The following is a 24,632-nucleotide window of genomic DNA, read 5'->3' as shown; positions in this document are numbered from 1 at the left end:
GCACAGGTGCTAATCTGCACTCTTGACTGCTGTTCCTCACTGTCTATCCAAAAAGCTGGCGGAGGCATCGAGCAACAGCTGCTAATGGATGCTTGACAACCTGTTCTGTCTTTTCTGTTGCTGCCTGTTGTTCTCAGCGCACTGCAGCTGCAAAATACAAATTAAGAGCATCAATAATGTGTGCATGTTAGTTATTATGTTGTTATTATTCATTTCCCATTAAACCAAGAAAGTTGCAGTAAGTTAACTGCAACTTCAGTCTCAGTCTGTGTTTACAGGATGCTTTTAGGCAATATGTAATATGCAGTCACATACAAAATAGAAAGCAAGCACTTAACATGAGCTGTTACGCTGCCTGGATTGACAGCAGAGTTATACTGTAAAGTGTGTCTGATCCATCATGCTTCTATTAAACGGTTAAGTAAAGACACGCCTTTAGGGCTATGAAACTTTATTTATACAGCTGCAGTTCAAGTAGAGCAGATCACAAAAAAAGAATAATTTAAAGAAACGTGTTTAAAAAGGATCAAGATGCTTTAACTTGAAGATTACCTTATACACGTGGCGCCGGTGGCGTAGTGGTTAGTTTGCGCTTCCCCGTGTACGGATGCTGTTTTCCTCCAGGAGGGTGGCCTGGGTTGGAATTTGGGTAATTGTGTAACAATTTGAATATGAGAAATAGAACTGAGGATTGGGGGGGGGGGGGGGGGATTGTTTTTGAATCAAAATGCACAGCTTCAACGTTAAGGAGTCTCCTTTAAAATCATATTAGTCACACTGATACACGCTATGTTGTCATATTAATGGTAACTAGAGTGACTTTCATGACCTCTACCTGGGACGTACAACTTAATAAGTACTATTTCTAATTCATTTTGACAGCAGTGGCAGCAGGCCAGGGGAGACTTCATTCATATTCCAACACCTTCAGTGTTCTGTAAGGCCATGTCAGAGATAGAGAGCGAGAGAGAGAGAGAGAGAGAGAGAGAGAAAGAAACACAGACAGACAGAGAGAGTACTAAGGTTTAAAAGAAAATGTGTTAAAATCATAAGAGACCAATTTACACTCTGGCTATTGCTGAAATAGCATATGATAAAGGCTCTGTAGCAGCAGGTCAGCCCCGTCCCAAAGGGAGGATGCCTGATTTGCAGATATAATACCGTATATGCAGTATGTATAACACTACAAATTATTATTAAGTGCAATAATGTGCACGAAAAGCAATGAATCGAGTGCAGTAAAGCAGTTAGCAAAAAATAGTCATCAATATCCCACATACATTAAGGTTGGGACAAAATATAGATATGCCAATAAATTGTTGTCTTGACTCTTGACATTTGAAACCATTATTTTCTGGTTGCCAAATACCGTTATTTTCTTCTTCTTTTTTTTAAACACAGGCCTTTTCCCTGCCAAGTTGACTCACTCTATACTCATGGCGGTGCTTTTGACCTGAAGGAGGGTAACATGAACAGGAGTTTATTGGCAAAAGGAGAAGTTGACAACAGGATAAAGGAGGAGTAAGAAGAGGGAGGCAGGGGGATGATGGTGGATAGAGGTGAAAAGAAGTTAAAGGATGAAGCATGGTTAGAGGTGAAACAGATATCAGATTGCATGAGTAAACGCATGAATCCTGTCCTCCAAACTTTTATGGGCATTTGATATTCTTCAGTCAATCAGATATTGTGATGTATCATTGTCTTGCAATGATATCAACTATTGAAAAAATGACTGTATCATGATATTATTGTGACCATGGGCAGAGTATCACAAATCGTATTGCATCGTGAGTTACCCTGTGATTCCCATCCCTAGTATATTTCTTTTTGCTTATTTTGTGTATGTCTGCGTAGACCTGTATACGTGAAGGTTAATCATTGAAAAAGTAAATGTAATAAAGGTAAACAAACACAGTTTCAGTGTATCATCAGATTAGGAAAAAGTTATCTTGCTTCTCAGACTTGCTGCTGAGTGGGAGATAACAGGTCTGGATACTCGTGTGTGAGGTTTGTGTGTTTGTTTATTACAGTTATCAGAGTGTCTGTGATTTCCTCATTGTGTACATAACAAAGCCAGGCAGGCATTACCCGTCATGTCGACTTTCTTTCTGATCATCCATGTGAGAGGTGGCAGGGAGTCGGTTAATCTTTCTCGCTCATCAGAAACACTAACTTCGCCCCGACAATGACAGCAAAGTCCTGCCAGCTTTTACCACCATGGCTTTTTTTCTTTGGTGCAAAGACTGGAGGGACAGAAAACACGCGAACATCAGCCAAGCATGAGAGCTGGCTTTCTACTCCATTAGACGTGTTTCTTGGAGAACACGTGTCGTATTGATGGACTAGATGGACCTGCTGTCCTTTCCTTAATAACCCCAAGCCAACCATTTCTACCATCCTGTAGTTACTGTATGGGTGGAGAGAGTAATAAAATGCAGACTCTTAGTAAGCACAGGTCTGCAAATAAGTCACTTAGTAGTAAAGCGATCCTTTTATTTCAGAAAAGAGCAGGATCATCAGCTCGCAAGAAAAATGGGTGACATACAGTATACAGTAACAGAAATGAACATAACAGTTTACAAAAACATAATGCAATACTTATGAAGGATTTATAAATGACAACACAAGTTAACCTGATATAAAATACATTGTTGAGACATTTAAAGAATGTACTCTATAATAAAAAAAAATGTATGTTTAAATGGGTAATGAAAATATGAACCATTTGTGTTAAAGAATTTTTACACAAATGTGTTAAAGTTAAATATCGAGTTTCAAATTTATATGATGAAGATGTAGGGAACTTTCTAGAAAAAAAGTGTGACCTCTAAACTGTGAAAGAGAGAAAAATAAGTAAATAAATACAATGCCAGTGTTGGTCTGCCAAGAAAAAGAAAGAATTAAAAACCAGCTTGTGTCTCCTCAATGCTTGTGACAGCAGCGTCCTGGATTATTTACCAGCTTTACTTTCTGTGCTGGGTTGAAGGTATTGTGCGTGTGTGTGTGTGTGTGTGTGTGTGTTTGTGTGTGTGTGTGTGTGTGTTACAGAGAGAGACATGAGTTTAAAGAAGAGTGACAGAGGCCAGGACAGAGAGGGAGAAAGAGACACAAAGAGAGTTAATCAAATGGTTAAAAGACAATAAAACGTAGTCCATCAAGAAAACACAAAGTGCCCTCTTTAAACCACTAAAAGCTTGTTTACTGCTCTTTGTTTACAGTTTTCAGCCAGCCTTCTTCTGCCCATCAGATTTCCGGTAATCTTAGACACTATCAGAGGGTCAGACACGCACTTCACTGTAAAGACAAAGCTCATCAGTCCAACTTAAATTGAAGCTTCAAATTAACTTTCCCTAATTCTAAGGAAAGTTGTGAGTTGGCATCACAAACTACAAATCTTGTATCAAAGTGGAGCATTGCTTTCATTTTTAAAAGAATGTGATCCTAATATGAGGTCTGTTTGATCTCTGCCTTCCCTCTCTGTGCCAGTGACATATCATTTCCTCACACACTTCTCTCATATCCATACACATACAAACACACGCATTGAGCCACTCTGTCGCCTCAGTTATCTCTCCATTACATCTAATGGAAGCAGCTGGATCTTTGATATTTTTCTTCTGACTCAAGTCTTTGTAGACTCTCGGTGGGAATCCCTCTCCTCAGAATACGCCGCTTTTAAGTAATTCTGCCCCCTTACTGTATTAAGTGGCTCCAGCTCTCATTCTTGCTTCTTGTGGCTTTTGAAAGGATTTCTAACATAACACATTTTAGATAGTAGTGGGTCATTTTGATGTAATAAATAAATGCTGTAGTGGAGCTGTTTTTCTACTTACGACACTACATTTCAAAGCTCATCATCTCACAGACTGAAACTTTAAGAGTGGTTTCACATTAGGGACCCGGGCCCGGATCCGAGTACACTTGTCCCCAAAGTCCAGTTCATTTGATAAGTGTGAACAGCGTACACGGGTACCGTGCCCGACTGAACTTGAAGAGGTGGTGTCGGGCACGATTCATGTGTACTCCAGTACGGTCCGCAGGAGATGTGAGCGCAACCACAAGGAATTGGACGGCTTTATGACAAAATTCTGAACGGCTCCTGTCGCTTAAAAAAAAGATCGTATCCACGCAGCACGGGCCCATTTTGTCCTCTGAGCTGCACGGTACAAATGGAAGTAAGAGACAGTCTTTGTTGGTGTGTCAGAAATAATAAAAACATCCACAGTTTGCAGGATGGACCCAGTCCACCAGTGGTTGCCATAGTTGCAACTTCTTCGTTCTGCTTCTTGGCGGATTTGCAAACCAACTATGTGCATACTGCCACCTGCTGTATCAGACTGTGTACATACATACTGTAGTGTACTTGGGCACATAGCAGCGTTAGTAATGTGAACGCAAACCAGCAGTGGAAGAGGGGAGGGGGAGCAATCGTGCTTGGGAACAGTACGAAACAATGGTGCCTAATGTGAAAACGTCAAATCAAGTATTGCTATGTTCACTTTAATTTCAGTGTCAAATGTCAGAAACAGGTATAGCCAGTGTCAGACAGAAGATTCACTGAAATGACAATCTATAGAGTTGGTCATGATAGTGAGGCATATACATAAACATACAGACTATAATGTAAACACACAGGCCAAAGACTGATCCATTGTCACATCAACACTTGTTTACCTGAAAGTATGTGACAATAATGTGTTTCTGGATTTTATGTACAGCTATAATCATATCATGTCACTAGGCTTACGCTCAGGGTTCTTTCATTAAAAGAGAAATTATAGGATATTTTTGGAGGATATTCTGATGCATCTCATATGATATGATAAGTTGAAGTAGGTTTAGTTTCTGCATCTCTCTGTATTTGCAAAACTAAACACTTTGCCAAAACGTTGGAGAACCTCTGCGTCCACAGGCGTGGCTCTGTCACTGACAGCTTGTCTGAATGATAGACAACATTGCAGCTGGTTGCTTCCATTCAGCTTCACTTGTATTATACACTTTAAGTGGGAAGGGCTGGCCTCCTTTCATTTCTTATTTTTCTCCAAAACTGATATTTGGGACTAGAGAACAGTTTGTTGATGTGCTCTCTGAATGCATCTGTGTTTAGACGGGAGACTTATTCAAAGTCAAGAGGCCATGTTGATTATTGCTGGTTTAAGACCATTATAATGATACTGAATAATATTTATTGGTTCATACGTGTTCCTTCCTTCCCACTCAACACTGTGTTGAAAGATAGGAGGACAGCTCTGTATGTGTGCTTGTGGGTGTTTGTGCCAGTGTATCCTCATACATCTCTTTGTGACTTTGGCAAATGTGTGTGCATCTTCAGGACGGGCATCTAACAGATAGTCTTTCCTCACGCGGAAGCCATCTGCAATCAGATGTTAAGTGGTCTCAGCATTATCTGAGCCTCAGCAGACAGTTGTGAGTCAGCTCAATCAATGCCCATTCATCCACCGCAAGAAAAGCACCACCTCCAGTTTATTGGAGTAGGGCCCCTGAGGAAGGGAGTTCACCAACGTGGCAGAAAACTACCCTCGGACACTGAAGGTTGAATTTGAGTCAAGATTATGGTCCTAACAGGGAAGTGGAAACCGTAGTGGACTGAGAAAAGGCACTACCATTCAGCAGAATTGTAGCCCATTTCAGATCAGGACGATGTGGAAGGACTTAAGAGGGGCAGAAGTGTTTTCCCCAAATTTGATGGCAGATCTGAAATAGCAGATTTAGGGTTTGTGTTGCACACAAAGCACTGCTCAAGGCAAGGTTGGAAATGTTGTCTGCTGCAACTTTTGAAATATTATTTTTGCATAAATTTGTTTCTAGCGGGAGAGAAACTAATTAGCCTGTCATTAAGAGGAGAGAGAAAAAGTGTTGCCTTAGAGGGGCACTCAGTATGAAAAATCAATGATGATTTGTGCAACAGCTTCTACATTGGCGAAGGAGTGGGCAGCTGACCTTGCATGACAGGGCTTGATGGAGGAATAAATGGATGACCTCACATAGCATTGCACCACTAGGCTACTGGCACCCCCAATGAATGTAGCAATTGAAAATATTCTACAAAATGACATTCAGTAGAAAAAAAAACTAAGGTAGGCACTCAGGAACAATTTTGAAGTGCAGACAGAACCAAACCCCTGTGCACTATGTTAATAAGAAATAACTTTTGGAGTATTCAATGATATCGTCCTCATGTTTCTGTAGTCTGTTTTGATCGATATGCTTTTTGGAAACCTGGAAGAAAACAGCAGCTATTTGTGTTTAATTTTTGATGCACTTTCGATGCATCTATTTGTGACTGTTCTGACTTACATAACCTTTTGAACTTGCACAGGTTCTAGAAGGTAGTTCAAATGAGTCTCTGCAGACCTGAACAGCAAACATAGAATGAAAATATAGTTTAGGGCTCACTAAATATGCTCAGACAGTAACCTTGTGTTACCTGTCTCAGCTGTCTCCTAACTATCACAGCTACTTGTGTACCCGATAATAAAGGATTGCGACAGCTTGTTTGCCTTGAAGACGAGATAATGAGCATTGCCTCGCCTCTGGCATGACTCGGCATATATGTCTAGCTTCAAGTTACGCGGAGTAGAGCAAGCATCTTCTCTTTAGAGACTTGGGGAAGAGGTTGTGTTATCAGAGATCATCATGAGGTTGAAACAACAGTGTGTTCTTGTTCAATCCTTTTGCACTGAGCTTTTTCTTGAACTGAGCTTCTGTCTTCTAAAGGCTGATTTGCCTGAGGAGCACAAGGTTGACATGAACTCAGTTTGCACTTGTCATTGTGTTCTATTGATGATGACTTGTTGTATCTTCAACGCTGCAGCAATCCAGAAAGTTGCAAAAAAACAAAAGAAAATGTTATGCTTGCTTAGATGTCTTCCAGCATTGGTTACCCCATCACAAAACAAAAAGGTGCTCTTTTTTATCTATTGGGGAGGTATCTTATACACTGTTTTTTGGGTAAATATGTGACTCAGTTGCGGCTGTCTTGTCACTTTCTGTTTCTTCCTCACTGTCATCCCTTATTTTCCTACTTCTTTCCTTCTCATGCTACTTCCATATCTCTTTATTCACAAAACTATCAAACGTCCCTCTCTGCTGACTCATTTCCTCATTACTTTTGTCACCAATGTTCTGTCTCATTTTTATTTTTTCCTCCCCTCTTTCTTTCAACCCCCTGATATGCGTCTACCATTTTCCATTCCCAGCGTTCCCAAAAACTCTGTTGTCTCTTTTGCAGCTAGACTCCCTGGTTTGCCGTTTGAATTGTCATTCTCGACTAATATAGTTTACCCCCTGCAGGTATTCGTTCCAGGATGAGGAGGACATGTTTATGGTGGTTGACTTGCTCTTGGGAGGAGACCTGCGATATCACCTCCAGCAGAATGTCCACTTCTCAGAGAGCACAGTGAAACTCTACGTCTGTGAGCTGGCCCTGGCACTGGGATACCTCCGCAGCAAGCGTATCATACACAGGTGGGATGTTTTCTGTGATTTCCCATCCTCTGAAACATTTTTGGGTAGTTTATTATGTCGCAGTTTGTTTTAATAGCGTGGATACGGACTTTCTGTTTCTTCTATCCACATAAATAACAAAGGAGAAATATTCTTTGACTGGTTCGCTCTTCCCAATAATCTACTCGCCCCCCGTTCAGTCTCTCTCCGTTGTTTTCCGTCACCACAGTTTGAGAATTAAGTACCCCGGTGTTCTTCTCCCCTTGGCTGTCCACTTTAATAATATTTTATAATATGACTGCTCCTCCACTGTGCAGAAAGGTCAAGCCATCTTGACATCAAGGTCACACCTGACACAACAGTTTACCTTGAGCTGCAGACCATGGCCATCACGATATGCACCAGTTCTGTCTACGCTGCTGTGTCGATGCCTCATTTCATTTGTAGAATGCAGTTTAAGTGCTTTTTAGGCAGAAATGGCTGCTGCTATGGCAGTACCACCGACTCGCTTGGCCAAGAATGACATGGCTACAACCCAATGTTATTATTTTAAGTTATTAGAGTGACTTCAAGGGCTGTGGAGATCTTGTTACGGCCAATGATGCGGCCAAAAAACATTTTACACATTGAGTTAGCTTAAAGTTAAAAAGACCCTCCTTATCCATTTTTCCTTGAAGCATACAACAGTTCTACCTTAGTGATACACAAACAGTGAAGACAAGAAACATAACTAGAGAATTCCCTTCTTATGCTTGATGTTTTCTAATCTGGATGAATAAAAAAAAGAATGTGTCCATTATGGGCTTTCTGTCATTTCTTAAATAACTGACCTGTTTTAGATTACTGCTGTTGTTACAAACTCATAACTCCCTCCATGGTTACCTGCTGATGAGTTGAGTTGATTGTGCATGAAACAACATTCATTCCTGGTTAACAACAATTATTTCAAGTTGATCTGAGTATCACTTTTATTTAATGCCATTTTTCCCACCTAGAAGTTTTTCCTGAGCTATGTCACACTACTGGGAATAACAGCCAATCCATTCATCTCAAATGAATTTGGGGCCATGGAAAATAACATCATTTATCATGTGATCACCTGAAGAAGGCTTCAGGTTGCTTTCATTCATTCTTTTGGATGGCAATCATTTTTTCCCCCAGATTGCTGCTATACAATATTCAATGAAGCTCTTTCAAAGGCTAATTTAGAGAAGTTTTAGGCCATTGAACCACTTGATAAGGTCAGGAAATGTTAATGGATTTTTTTTAATGAAGCCAAAACCATGCCCTTTTTAACCTTAATCAATTGCATGGAGTTTCCCGGTCAAAAACATTAATCATGTTTTAGTTGGAGTGTAGACTATAGAAAGAATCAATGAAATACAATGCAGGATGAAGAGCATTTAATGTTAAAGCGCCTTAATGACTATTACTGGACGTTCAGATATTTTGGACAGCTATCTTGAGTAATGCCTGTGCAGTGCTTTGCTTCTATCTCGAAAGTCTTTTCATTTTCCATCCACTGGCCAAAGCTTACTCCTCCACTCTGGTGAGTGAGCAAAGAGGTAAACACAGAAATAGAGGCTTCCTCAGATCATGACTAATAGGAAACTTCACTGTAGCAGAGAACAGTCATTCATCAACACCCCCAGATAACAAATTACGCCATTTAACATAAAGTGTACCACTTGCTCTTGTCCACAGGAAAAGGACAGTGAGGGCTATAAATTGGACACATTATTAATTTTTCCGATTCATTCCATCCATTGAGGAATATGAATATTTAAATCGTGTTTTCCATTTCAGCGCTCAAAGAGAAAGACTTCCCCACTTGATGCGCAGGTGTTGGGAGTGTTTGTTTAGATGGAATCAACATCTTTTCAATCTGCATTCATTAGTTTCAGATAGGAAGAGGAGCTGAAAGTAACTCTCAGCTCATCTCTATGGAAATTGAATGTATAATATCCTCACTCAGATCAGATGTGGACGTGCTGACTTTGTACCATGAGTGACGTGTTTGTGTGTGTGTGTGTTCATGCTGGATTTACACATTCTTAATTGTTGGCGTTTGATGAGTTTGATGATGATGAAGGAAGTAATGATGATAATGACATGGAACTAGATCATGCTGTAATGATCTTATTTATGAGTTTTTATACTGGCTGTGACAGAATATATATGGCAGTAGTTTGCTTCAATATGGTGGCCAAATGTCTACATTAGCTTTATCATTGATGAAGATTTATGAAAGCTGTATTTATTGACGAATTCTAATTGGTGTATAAAAATAGAGATGATCTTGACAAAATCACATTATTATAAAAAACAGGATCAGTGAATGTTTAAAGTTCCGAAGATAGTGTTGCCAACTGTATTTACTTTATGCTCAGTGAAGGTTGGAAGTGTACTAGCTAGGAAACTTAGCAAGGCTTAAAAACAAATACAAAGGTGAATAGATTCATTCTACATAAAACTAAATTCCAACCAAACTTCTCATACAATTTTCAAAGGTTTACAGCTGTTTTGAATTTTAAGCAGACTGTCACTGCTTTAAAAAGGCATGTATTTATTAAAGGTGGTTGGCATGTATTCATCCATACCTTAAACGAATCTTCATAATCCAGTGTAGTTTGTCTGTTTCAGTTTCAAAATCATGTTTAATTTAGTATTTTAGTAGAGTAATGGATTTCAGCATTGCCACAAACTCTTCTTTATTCAGTCCAGAGTTTGCAAGATTTCCACGTCGTTCATACATCCAAATGGTTTGCTTTAGTTGAATGGATCTTTATAATTTACAATATAAAAGGTCTGGGGGTTCCTGGTTGTGACGATGACATACAAGATGGTATCATCAGCATAAAGACTGACTTGGCAGTGCTCAGTGGGAAATACATATTCATGAGCAGAGCTTAATAAAAGGGTCCCATATATATATTTATTTTTAGCTATCGGAGGACCTTGGGGACTTGCAAACGCCCTGTGAACATGGAATTGATATGTTCCTTAAATAGTGTAAAAATTGGGGTTCTTTAAATAATTTGGAAATTGGGGAAACAAATAAATGCAATTCTTGATTTGGAGGGTTCTTTCTAGATCCAAAGCTTTACTGGGGATCCCTATTTCCATGTCACCAGAAGTCAAAACAAGTGACGCTTTATTTTTAGCGCACCTTGTTATTGTCAATAAATAGCTCTTGCACTGTATGACACTGCTTGGAAAATAGAAGCAATTTCCAGGGAGTAAAGACTGAGCAGAATTGAGGTTAACTCGTCTTGACAGAGTCTGGATGGAAAATCAACAAGATGACAGTGTCATCGTAGAAACGCAGGAGCCTTAGAGTATGATGCACCGTTCTATCTAGCGGAAATGGATTTTACTTAAAGCCTTAAAAAAATAGAGATGATCTTGAAACTATGTAAGTGTCAATGTGAAAACAGTTTGCGTATGTCTGTAATACGGAGTTAAAGATGTACTTTTTTGGCCATCATCCACATTGGTTATGACAACATTTTAATGAAGTACAAAAGTAATGATTTAAGTAGCTGCTAACATTTGGGAACACTGTGGCACTACAGCTGTTGCTTGAAAAGGGGTCAATAAATGATCAACCAAACCAATACCAAAGATTATCTTTATTAATGTATTTTGGAGAAACAGTCCAAAACATATAAACATCTGACTATTCATGTTTTGTCCTCTCATGGATTTCTTTCTAAGACATTTTGAACTGCTCCGAGACGTCAGAGATTCATTTGGTTAAAACCATATTAATTGGATAAACATGTAAAATCACTGCTGAATATTTGAAACCTGCTAGCTATTTTTTTACCCATAATTTCACATTACATGATCACATTACATTCTCACAAAGGTCATTTCAAACTAGAGTCTTTTCTAATTCAGTCAAAATGTCCTCCTATTTTATTAAAATATATTCTTGATGTTTGAAGACGTCACCTCACTTTGAGTCAGCATGTTTAGAATATGATCAACCTCAGAGAGTTCATATATCCAGTTCAATCTTATTCAGCCTTTTTTTTTTTTTTTGGTTCGTATTTTTTTCTCTCTGTGGAGTTTGAATTATTAACAACAGAATGAGTCTTAATTAGACGACCTCCTCAGAGGCTTGATGAGTCGTTCTAAACAAGTGGAAAGATAAATGGCAAGTGTGTGACAAGGGAAGGCATGTATGTGTGTGTGTGTGTGCATATGAAAGCCTCACCACAGCCCATTGACATCAACAACAATACTCTCTGGCTGAATCCTCAGGTGCATTATGTTGTCTCCTGAAAAGTCTGAAATGGAAATGCTTAATGATGTCAGCGAGCAGACGCTCTTAACGAGTCGATATGCCTCAGAGTTTCACGTAGCAACCGCAAGGCCCATTAAAGTGGTTAAGGGGCTAATTTATGGATGACTGACAGATGGAGACAGACCTTTACCAGCCATGACGGAAGTCCACTTAGTGAATCATGATTGCAGAAGGGAACATATACAATACATACATTCAAGTAGTGGTGTATGGATTTTAATTATCAATTATGTTCAGTACTTCACACAGTAACCCTGAGAGGTGCTACAATGCCATGCATTTTTTGTTGTTTGTATCAGTGTAAAAGTGTAGAGCAGGTAATACAATTATGAATATTTGTTCTTTTTTTGTTATATGTTGAAAGGATGCCATGGGACTCCATCATGTACTTTTTAAATGTTATTTTTGTACTTGGTTATATGTTCTTTCATGACGGAGAACAGGAGCATCTCAATTTTGTTGTTTGGACTTAATTCAACGTAGATTGTTAGTTGCTAGAGCCCCAAGAGCGTTGAAAATAATGGTGTGTAGGGGGGAGGGACTTAAGATGGAAGAAATGGACTTGGGAAACAAATGGGAAATTGTTCTGTTCAGATTCCTATTCCAATCAAACTAACTGAAGCGTGGGGAGACCCAGCTGTTGCAGCACCAATCCTTTTTCATCCAAGGACGGCTTCTCTTTTGCAGACTATGATCTCTTCCCCCTGCTCTCTTTCAAACACACACACACAAACACACACACACACACACACACACACACACACACACACACACACACACACACAAACAGTATACCCTTCCTGACCTCGTAATCTCTCTCATTATCACTCTGCCCTTTTTTCCTCTTGTGCAATTTTCTCTAACTACAGAATTTTTATTTCCTTGCCATGCTCTTGGCTCCCGTATTCTGACTTCTTAGTTTTTCACTTGTGCTGGGTATGGCTTTCTCTCTGGGGAAAGTGACGCAAGACATGGCTCTGCTTCAAATAATTTATTTGCTCCTTCACCCCCTTCTCCTCTAGAGGCCATGTGCCAAGCTGCCCAAAGGGAATATGGTCTTAATTCACCTTTCTGGTTAATTGAAGGTGAACAGTCTCCGTAGGTCTGCTTGTGTCGGCTTCTTGGAACAAAGAGATAAAATGTACTCATCAGATTGCATGGAGAGAGGAATACGTCATTGCTCTTACTCGACATCAGCTCCTCGAAGCTTTTGTCATGTCTTCAAGTGAAGTATTCCTTATTCATGGTGTGTGTTAATGTTTTATTTTCCAGCACAGGGAGAAAAAAGAAAAACCAGAAGAGAGGTGTGCGGGGGTGAACTATTCCCTCATATTTCATAAATACAGATTAAGGTGCCAGCTGGTGCTGGTGCTCCGATGTTCCAGACAAAAAAAAAACTTCATCCAAAATCTCCCTCAGCTCAACCCAGCTCGCAGCGGCAGATTAGTTGATTGGGAGGATGTTTTCCACTCCGAACATGATAGAATGTTTACCAGCTAGTCTGCTCCAAAAACATCAGTAATTGCCTGCTTGTGAATCTGACTCACGAGTCTGCCCGTAGGACAAAGAAGAGAGACTTTGGCAGGAAGGCAGGCAGAAAGATGGAGCTACAGTCAGAGAGGGCGGAGAGAGCTAACGTTTTTTTTTTTTTTTTGTGTAACACTCATTGAATGTTTCTGACTCAGTGAATTATTCATCGCTGGTAATTATGATGTGAGCTTTGGCTTTTTAGTGCCGATTGGCTGCTTTCTGCACTCTCCGCCTCCCCCAAAAAAAGAAATCAGCTCCGAGTTCGACTGGAGACCTGTCACGCCCGACTTTTGTCAAGCTGACACACTTGGTCTGTGATAATGAATTAGGAATGAACATCTCTCCGCTCCGGAGAGCTGCGACAGTCACAGTCACACGCACACACACACACACACACAATGTTTCCCCATGAGCATAAACATGGCGAAAGACACACACATGTACACCTGTGCCGCTGTCACACTTGTCAGAGCTATTCCTCTTTAACAGATAGAAGAAAGAGTGAGTGAGGCACGCAGCAGTTTGCAGGGCGGGAGCTGTTACCCTCCGTAGGTCTAGTTGGGCTTTCAATTCACGTTCAAAGGCAGCGGCTGTCTGACTCGCTCTCCCATGGCTGGTGGGCGTAGGTACTTAGAACTGAGGGATTCTGACACTGCGTGCATCTGGGAGCGTGCATATCTCTGTGCACAAACTCTACTTGTGTGTTTGTGTGTGCTTGTTTGGAGTGTGTGTTTGAGCCGAGCTGCAGGCTTTCTGGGGCCACCGCAGCTCCTCCAGCTCTCCTTTGTGACAGAGAGAGGGAGAGGCACGATCCCAAACAGCTCTGCGCTTTCATTCTGAAGTGGAGCGGGAGAGCTACTAAAGCAGCAGAGCCATGAAAGAGGCTCTGATTAGACTGCCGGCAATCTGAGCTCAGAAAACCAGTAACTCCAATTGCACTGCAGAAGTTATGGATTCTGTAAAAATGAACTGAAGTGGTTATTCAATGATGTCAAGATTTTTATACGACTGAGAACAATCCATTCATATTTCATTAAGCCTGAAGAGAAACTGTCTGTCATAATGTAAGCAGGGCTGAGTATTAAAGCGTAATACTTTTTTTTATTACTTTTTATAGTCTGAAATGTGTCGTATAATAAAAATCACTTAAGTACTGTGGAAAAAAATGTCATTCTTCATCTTTTGAGGAATAAAATGTACAAAATGAAAAAGCCTGGAAATGAGAAGATTAGACTTTTCTGTTATTTCTGATGAAAAATTTAGTTTTTTCATTTAAATATTAAATATCTCTCTGGCTCGTGCCTCTCTTGCTCTTTCCTTTTTTGTATGAGGGAGTTATTGAGTTATACAAGTGCATTGGTGTTGAATTGTTAACTTTATCTTTATATCATTTTTAATTTGTTTCATTTTGTGTCAGTGCGATGGCAGTAGGAAATGTTTTCTTTAAAGGTGTCTTAAGGAATGAGCCATTTGACAGACACAAAAATAAAAGATTTATTCATTCATTCATTCATTCATATATGTTTCACAGTTTATAGAATTATTAAAACAAACTTTATGTGGAGATTAATGACGTATTATATAGTTTGTACTCGGCTATCAAAAACTTGCATTAAATGTCTTGTTATAAGATTTTTTTAAAGCTGTTTGTAAATGTTTTAAAATCACATTTCTTATTATTTTCTTCAATAAAAAGTATTGCTTCTTCTTAGGACAGCATTTAAGATCTCTAGGAAATGTAGTAAAATAGAGTAAAGCATGTACATAGTGCTCATATCTCAAATACACTATTGACAAAAACAGAAATGAATCTTTGATTTCAGATCACACTTCACCTAATTGACCTGCAGGGTAAAGTGGGGTTTGCATGCGTTCCATTACTGGGCTGATTTGTGGACATAATGTATCTTAGTGTCTTCGTAATCAAATGTGATTAATAACTCGTCACTATTATTAGAACTAGTCCATGAAAATCCTCTTGGATCTGGAGGAAATATTGCGTGTGAGTGTTTGGGGACATGCTTTCCTAAAAGCTTTTTTGAATAAATTGATTGTTTTGCCGTGTCGTCACATGACGTCTGTGCGTATAAGCCTCTTGCTCTCAGGTGTGTTGTCCCTCTCCAGTATCAGTACAGTATCACATGACCAGGTACAGGGTTCAGTTACCCCTGCGCCTCTGATGGCAGGCTGTAATGAGGCCATTAGATCCTGCTAATAGCTTGTAGGGTCAGTCAACCGAGAGAAAAGCCGAGGGGATCAACTTGCACTGAGCTTTACTGGCCCTGCGTGTCACCCTTCACTCGTGAGAGCCCTGACTTTTTTTTTACCTCCATTCTTCCCATTTTCTACTGCTCGCTTCACTCCTTTCACCCGTACTCGCTCAATTTACCCTCAACTCTAACATCCCTGCCCCCCTCCTCTTTCTAATCCAAGCCGTTTTTATTGGCTCCCCATTAATCGTCGCAATCCAAACAGAACTGCACCAAACTTTCTATTTTTTCCTTTAATTGTCCCTATGCATTTTCAGTTTTTGTAGCTTTTTATTTGACTCACTCAAAGCTTTTACCCCTTCTTTTTCTCCTTCTTCTCCTTCTCCTTCTTCTTCATCATATACTATATTCATTACTTAATACCTCTTTCTCTCTCTTTCCATTTCTCTTCTTGGCCTTGTGAGTTAAACCAAGCTGTCGATTTATATGTAAAGTTTTTTATTTTCTAAATGTTTTCCTCATTTTTTCCTCACTCCGATAGATAAGATGCGAGACACTCTGAGAATTTAGTCAGGAAAATGTGTATCTACAAAGGCTGCAGTTTTTTACCGAGTAACAAAGAATGGCTGATGATTACAGATTGCTGCCTCAAAGTGCCTTTCAGGATCTTCATTAACCCACATTCTTAGAACTCAAAAGCTCTCATACAGTTGATCAATTCTTTCATCACATTCACCTTTTTTTGCTGTGTCATCCCTGAAAGCATCCTGTTCACAGTGGTAAACACTTGCAGATGGTTGAGGTGTCACCCAGCCAAACTGTCCCGTCCTCACGCAGAGGTGCTGGGACCGGGGCTGCAGCAGACCCGTCTGTTTTGCAGCACTAATTTATTCTGTATGGCAGATAATCAGGATCATAAAAACACAGGAGAATTAAAAATATGCAGTGGATGATTTAAAAGTGCTTACTCAACAGATACAGAATCATCCTTTCAGTCATTAACACACTACATAACATACTGTACAAGTCAGTTAATACTAAATATACTGTATAGGATAAAATAATAGCATCCATGGAAAATACATGAATGGAATTGTTCGTTCGTTGATCGTTGTCGCACAGGTTGTTAATGTTTTTTTAATAGCTATAATCAAATCCGAGCCCTCCTGCTGCTGCTGCGATGAACGCAGGGTAAACAAAAGTCTCCTGATGAGACAAGGAAAGGAAAATATCCTGCGAATATTAGCACTGCTCTTTCCCCAGACATCACCGTCATAAACAGAGCCATCTGACCTACTTTAGATTAGGACTTTGTTTTGTGATGAGAGACTTTAGTCGGTAATCGCCGGGTTATTCGTTTATGTGAGCTTCTGGGAAAGAAGAATACATTTTAATTCACCGATCATTATACTGAATGCAACTTAGAAACTGTGGACTGACTGTGAGTGTCGGAAGAGGCTTTGTAAGTCTCTGCGGTAATCAAATATTGAACTTTTTATTTCACAATAATGTGAATTATACAGTGCTGAGCCCATGGAGCAGGTCTTAGACTTTAATTTATTCAAATTATATTATTTATTATCTTCCTAAAGGTATAGTATAGTCCTTTACATATTGATGCTGCTTGTTTAAATTCCATATACGGTACACAAAGTATCATTACAATATCAACTTTAAGCACTTTTTAAGACACGTTGGAACTTGCTCTTGGTGTCCTTATCTATTTTTCAGAGTTAAGTGATGATGTAATTATTGTCATAATTATTAGCAAATGAGAAAATGTGCTGTAGTGACTGATATGTTTTTTGTTGTTGTTGGCTTGGCTGTTAGTTAAATCAAAAACTAGGAAAAGTTTTTCAAAGATCACCATATAAATGAAAAAACTATTCTTTAGAGAGTGTCATGCCCACTTAATCTCCCCTTAAAGAATAATAACCACATTAAGAGCGTTGAAGGAGGCTGGCACTGCTCGTCTTGATATACTGTATGATAAACAACTCCTACAATAGAAGTGGGAAGTGTTGTGCAAGACAGAGAGGCAAGAACTGCATTTAAATTCACCAGCTTAAAAACAAAAAGAGCATTTTACATTTTGCATTAAATTCACATTAGAGTATAATGTTCCTTTATAAGATAAATAAGTCTGGGTTAGATTAATGAAACCAAGCCAGATTTCTCTAATAATGAACCTCAACTTGTTGCAAAGGAGTATAATATGTGTCCTTTAAAACATATTTTTAAAAAGTGTATTACTATAAATGCCCTACAATACTATACATTTTTATGGACCAGCTTTGTTTAAAAAAAGTAGCAAACTAACAAACCTTATCCAGCAGCATCATCTTAAATAATGTTCATTAAAGATGAATGCCATCATTATTTCTGCTCACAGAAAGAGAACAAGTGTAGCTCAGTTGTATACAGCATGAATGAATACAGTCAGAAAGCGATGCTCTATTTCATAGAACCTCAGGTATAGACTCAGGGATGTAGCTGACAAAAGTCTACAATGTAGGCAAAGAAAACCCATCTGCTTTCCTTTGATTTGCTTTCTGTTGCAGCCTTGCTTATGTTAGCTTGTCCTCTTAAACCAGAACAGCTCAGAGCCATGGCTACATTGAAAACCTGACAGGAGCATTGAGTGCAGTACAACAGATGTTGAGTTACCATAGGTACTTGACAATCATCAGACCATCATCAGAAGCAACTCAATGCCAACAGCCTTGGTGCTGAGACACACTACATCTCCTAAGCCCGTCCGTTGTACCCTTCCCTCCTTGTCTGGTGGCTTCACAATGGCAGAGTGGCCTTTAGCTATAAAAGAACACTTCCTTTCCTTGTTCTCACCTACAATCTTCTTTCTCTGTAGCGACACATGCCCCTCCTCCCCCCCGCCAGCCTTTGAGGCAAATGTCAGCTAATTAAGGGTTACATGATCGACCTTTCTTACCCCCTTCCTGATTCCATGCCACAGGTTGGCTCCAAGACACACACGGAACACAGGTCAGTGTGGCCTTTGATATGCTAAATACTGCTGGGCTCCAACAGGGAGGTGGACTTCATTAGAGGAGACACTGGCTGTCTAAACAGCGAGGATGCACAATGATATAAAGATGATATGTGTGTGTGTTACAGAGCTACATTCATCATGTAGCTGTTCTCCACCAGCACATTTCTGTCCTCTTGAATATCCCAGTGTCCTTCAATTCCTAGCGCCGACACTATGCCCATTTCATTTTTGTTAAAATGTGCTTTGAGTGTTACTTTGTCCTACAAAACAAGGTCACTCTAAATTTAATCCCTCCTGGACAGGTGCTTCTTTTTTCCCCCCCGAGTCAATCACTGAAATTCTCTGCTGGCCTGTTTACAAACAAGTGGAAAAAAAAAGAAAAAACCTCACACCTGAGTGTGCTAAGAAGAACATCTTTCTTTCACCTTTCCTGCCAATTTAAGTCACCTAATTAGTTTTTCTGCAACTATTCTCCTTTTCATTTGTGGTTGTTTTCCTTCTTACATTCACCACTCTTGGTACGAGAACCGTGACATCGGCTTTGATACCAGCATGGAGAGACAATAGGTGGAGAGAGTACAGATGACATGTGTTTGATACTAAACTTTACAAATACAAACGTGGGTCGCAGTTGTGTAGGGTTAGCGTTAACCGGCACAGATTCGAGCTGCCAAAAACAGGAACACGCACACTGAAAACCTGCCTTGTAAAAGCTGTGCCTCTGCCTCCAGCATCCAGTTGACAGTATATGTGAATGCAGCAGGGTCCCCTACTTGTGGGATAGGAAGTTCCTTGACTCCGGACCAGAATTATGTACACACAGTCTTGCACTTTACAAATGTCTTCGTTCTGTAATGCTGATTTTAATTTCAGGGTGTGTCAACTCTCCAAATGAAATGCTATTTGATCATCGAGCACAAATGAAACATTTGAGAAGAGGCTCTGAATATTGAATATCATCTCTCCAGTTCAAAGCATTTTTAAGAGCTGTGGGGGAACGCTCCAGAGACGAGAGAACAGAGAGGAGCTGAGGACAAGCTTTCTCACTCAGGCTGCGGCTACACACAGGGCTTCAAGTAATGGACAGTTAGGATGACAGTAACGCATGTAGGTCTCTTGTGTGGCTGTGGATGCCTTTCCAGGTTTCTGTGAGCGAGTGGACAGTCGTGTGGTCGTAAAATGTTAGAGGATGAATACAAGGAAAGAGACAGTTGACAGGGAACTGGACGGTTCTTTGAAGTGGTTCATTGTCACCAGTGACCTGGTTAATTTTTTTTTTAAGTATGTGCTACTCTGTGGGGCAGGAAGGGAAACCACAAATGAGAACGAAAACAAGGAGAAGTTGTGACTGAGCCTCCTGTCTGCACCTGTTCCTCTTCTCAGGTGTCTCAGTTACTCCCACGGATTAACCTGCTGTCCCTTCGGAATCGGAACCCTCCAAAGTATTAGATATGCGTTGTTTCCGTCACACACACACACACCGTGGTGTAAAGTGTTGCAGCATTTTTTTAAGGTCGCAATTTGTTGTGTTACACGTCAATATCTTGTGAGTCAGTGAAAATGATTCAACACATGAGTCAGCCTGCTGTGCATTCACTGAAGCTTTTTATTTAGATGATCGGTGCAAACATTTCTGGTTATCACTCTGGCACACTACTTGTAGTAGTGTGTTGACCTCACATCACAAAAAAAAAAGGCTTTGTTCAGAATAAGTAGGGGGAGATCGTAGTATTTCAATAAGAGCATGTGTATCCTGTCTTAAAGGACAGAATAAGAGGAGAGTGCCACCTGCAGAAACTCAAATGTCATGAGCAGTCAGTAAGATGTCAGACTAACAGCCGCACAGTTTTATTCACAGGTGAGCTGACAAAGTATCATTCTGGAACACAATAGCCATGTGTGCTTGTACTATATTGTACACATCTATGTGTAGCCTCCTTTGCTGTCCAAAGCCCTCTAAATGCTCTGTGCTGCCTTACTGCCCCCCAACCTCATGGGGAGGCAATGGTCACTGCTACCTCGCAGTGACCATTGCCTCCAATGGAGGGGACAGAACCCAACAAGACGCCCCCCATGACAGGCTGTTAGCCGTCCATAGTGTCAGCTCTGCCTAACAGCACCCGTCTGAATTGAATACGTTTTGGAGCAGTGCTGCCATCTCCTCAGAGTGTTCCAATTTAAAGTGGAGGAGTTGAATCCATGTCTTATCCATAGTCCAAAATGGAAATCTTTTATCTTTTTAAATTTGAAATCTGGTGCAGGGTAGCCTCTATGAGCTTTAATGAGCAGTTTAAGAAACCAAGCACAGTTTAAGAAACTAAGCACAGTTTAAGAAACCAAGCACAGTTTAAGAAACCAAGCACAGTTTAAGAAACCAAGCACAGTTTAAGAAACCAAACACATCGCATCTCTCAACCCTTTTTTTTTCAACTAATGAGGCTGCAAGTCTTGGTGTTTAGTGTTGAATCTTTACAAGCAGAATGAGCAACAAATAAGCAATTTGTTTTAAATCATTAAAACAAGTCTTAAAGGTGCATTGGTCTACGTGGCCCATACTTTACATTTTTTAAGAACTATTTTGTGAAGTATCTGGATCTGAGGTTTTGCAAATCTCACGACTATCAAACAATAGTGGAAAGACGCACATTTTAAACATTTAAGCAGAAATCACAGAAAAATACAATCTGATATTGATTGTACTGTACACTGACAACTTCCTCATCTGGACTGTGTTTTTTGTTTCTCCTTGCAGAGACATCAAACCTGACAACATACTACTGGACGAGCATGGTAAGATCCCTCCTCTCATTCTCAGATAAATATGTAATGAGTGAAGAGAACAGGGTGATATTTATGACCACGGCTCCTTCGTGCTGTGAAATTCCTGGTGTGAATAATGAAGTGTCATCATAGCTTTTAGTGTCGATTTCACATCAATAGACCGGCAAACATATACACACAACACTACACGTATGTTACAGGGAGGGGAACAGTTGTAAATCAAAGCCACATAACGGTCGTACATTTCTTCATCAATATGTTAAATATTGAAGTAATTTCACTTATGATCTGGAAAAATACAGGCTTTCTAAGAAGGGCTTGACAATATGTGTTTAACATTCACATATTTCCTACTACAGAGTAACAGTATTGAACATTTAAAATAAAAACAAAACAAAGCCAATTTCAGCCACCTTGTTCAATGAGGACATAGACCTGTGAATAAAATGAGTCGCTGCTGGTGTCATGGCAACCACACAGTGAAGAGGACTTCAGGAAGTTACTGTGACCCAGCAAACAAATAATCCAGCAAGCAACTCCTTAAAAAAGCCAAAGAAGGCTTTTCAGACAAGGATAACTTTTTACAGAAAACCAAGAACCGATTTAAATGCTAAATGGACTTGAGCTTGAACAGCGCTTTTCTAGTCTTCTGACTGCTCAAAGCACTTTTACACCGCAGATCACACCTACCCATTCACAATCATTCAAACACTGATGGCAGAGGTTGCTATGTGAAGTGACAATCAGATGTAACTAAACCCATTCGTACACATTCATACTGCAGGAGCTGGGGATTGAACCACCAACCTTTAAGTTAAGAGACGAACGACTCTGCCAACTGAGCCATGATTTTGAAAGTAGCATTTCCTCAGCACTCTGTGCTCCCTCTAAAGACACGCCCCTCACTTACATGCACGAGCGCCGTTGTTTCAGAATTGGACCTCAGGGGGACATGATTGGTTCATCAAATTGGTAACTTATGGCAGACATAGATCAAAGTTTTTACAGGCTTACAACTGCTGCACATGACGGATTGTCTACGTTTCTTTTTCAGAGCACATTAATTATTCATTTCTGTCAGGACCTAAAGGCAATTTCAACCAAAATCTGAAGAAAGTGTATCTGGAGAAAATCACCAACCCTGCCTTTAAAGTTATTGCCATCACATTGCTACAATCTGCCTCCACATTAAAAACTCATAGGGTCCCAAAACTGTTGGGTCCAGAAGGTTATATTTCTATCCAAACAAGAGCTACCATTAAATAAGCTTCACAAGTGCAAGTGGATGGATTTGCTTACCTTTGAACAGAGTCTGTTCAAAGTCTTTGTGTTAAGCTAAAGCTAACCGACAGCTGACTGAAGCAGCATATCAGAGCAAACAATACAAGAGTTGTATTCATCTTATTTCATTCTAGGCCAAATAATCTTATATAATAATGAATCTTTGTTTTCAAATGCATGGAAGCTGGTTATGTATTAAAAGAGACACAAACCAAGAATGACATCATGAATCTGGTTTCAGAGATGAAGGCTTCAGATTAAAAGAGTGCAGTGCTATTGTGACCTATAATAGTAGATTCAAAACGAAGACACAACTATTCAAAGCTACATTATTCAAAGGGAAGTTGTGCACCACCCAAACAACACCTGTGCTCTTGTGGTGCTGGCATATAAAATAAAAAACCAAAATAGTTGTCCTCAGACTCAATAGATTTGCGTTAAATGATGGAGTAGAATAAAATTGTAGTGGTATACCTAAATCAAATCAGCATTAAACAATACTGTAGTGTAACTTAATACTAAAGCCCAGACCATAAAGAGAGCAGCTCCAAAACCTGAAGCGTCCAAACACTTTGCCCCAAAGTGTACATAAACACAGACACATCCACTTTGGTCAGGTGGTATCAGATGGCACTGGGCATCTGCATTAAGGAGTTGAGGAGACAAAGATATGTGCGATGGCAGGTCTGCTGTCGGTACAGACTGAGAGAGAAAGAGCTAAGAAAAAGAGATGGAAAAGATCAAAACAGAGTGAGACAAAAGGGGAGAGCCACAATGATAAGACAAGGAGAAAGAAAGTGATGGAAGAAGCAATCATTTGTGGAAAAGAAAGATATGTTTGAAGAAGAGAAACAGATAAAGAGGCAGCTTCGTCAGCCTGGTAAAGGACAACATTCAACCGTACTTTCTCTCTCTCTCTCTCTCACTTTGTATTTGTGTCCTTTATTTCATCTCAATAAGCACTTCTCTTTCTCCTCATGGATTCGACCCTCGCTCTGTTTTTCTGAACCGACCCGTAGTTTTCCTCTCCGATTATGTCTGAAACAACGTGAGGTATGAGAGGAGGGGGAGCAGGCTGTTTTGCTTCTGCTCACCAGTCAATTGTACAAACTAGAATTGACCCGTTCCTCCTGTGCTCCTCTGGGAGCTTCCGCTAAATAGAGAAAAACAATTTCCTCATGCACGTGTGATGCTGTTTTTTTTTTTTTTCTAAACTGCCGCATGGCCCCAGGACGCTGAGAGAAGCTCCAAGGCGGCGGCTGTCTAGGTTATCCACCGTGAGCTGCACGCACACATGCAGGAACTAAGGTGACATGAGGAGAACCACAGCTCACTTCTCCTCTCCTCTCTCCCAAACAACAGAGGTGTCTGAGCATGTTTTCAACAACAACACTCATGGGACCCTTCAGACAGGCACATTATGTGAATTTTGACTTGTTTAAAGATGTAAAAAATAGAATTATCATCATTTTCTTCGTAATATATGATGAAAATAAGTAATCTGACTTCAGATGAGCTTTCACTCTGATGAGGGCTTGTGTATCTTGTTATACCAGTTTGACAAACGATGGAGGGATTTTGGCAACTTAAAGCACTGAGCAAAAAATTAAATAAAATGTGGGACATGGAAACAAGTATAACCCCCATATATATTTGCCAAGTGACCAACTAACTTCTCTGATGACTTGATGGGCAGAACTGGGAATGCTTAAACTCGTATGGTACTTACTGGTATTTGAACATTACAAGATAGCGTTTCAGGAGCTTCATGAGCACTGGGTCATTATTATTACAGCTCAAGTTCATCCATGATAGTGCGTAGACGTTTACATGCTTGAAAAGAAAAGGAAAATGTTCCTTTCTTTTGTGAGCTCTGAAGTCAAATCACTCAGACCCCTTTTTTCTTACAGAAAACTCAATACATGAGTTGGAAACTGTACTGCGTATGATTTGGAGTTACTTCTGTTGCTTCAGTCCAAGTTCCAGTTGAGACGAACAAAGTTTGTTCAGAAGTCTTTAAAAGATAAATGTGAATACTTTT

At 39.9% G+C, this 24,632-nt stretch overlaps 1 protein-coding gene across 1 annotated transcript in view; it reads left to right on the top strand.

The window, feature by feature from the left end:
- The window catches only part of stk32a (serine/threonine kinase 32A), a 65,026-nt gene that overhangs the window by 15,656 nt on the left and 24,738 nt on the right, over positions 1 to 24,632 (top strand). Inside the window, exons 5-6 of the mRNA XM_061055132.1 lie at positions 7,315 to 7,488; positions 21,282 to 21,319. Of these exons, the coding sequence (XP_060911115.1) occupies positions 7,315 to 7,488; positions 21,282 to 21,319 (212 nt within the window). The remainder of the gene's footprint in view (positions 1 to 7,314; positions 7,489 to 21,281; positions 21,320 to 24,632) is intronic.

The sequence above is a fragment of the Labrus mixtus genome, chromosome 14 (genome assembly GCF_963584025.1).
Source record: "Labrus mixtus chromosome 14, fLabMix1.1, whole genome shotgun sequence".
NCBI classification, from domain to species: Eukaryota; Metazoa; Chordata; class Actinopteri; order Labriformes; family Labridae; genus Labrus; species Labrus mixtus.
This window is presented reverse-complemented; position numbering and strand designations above follow the sequence as displayed.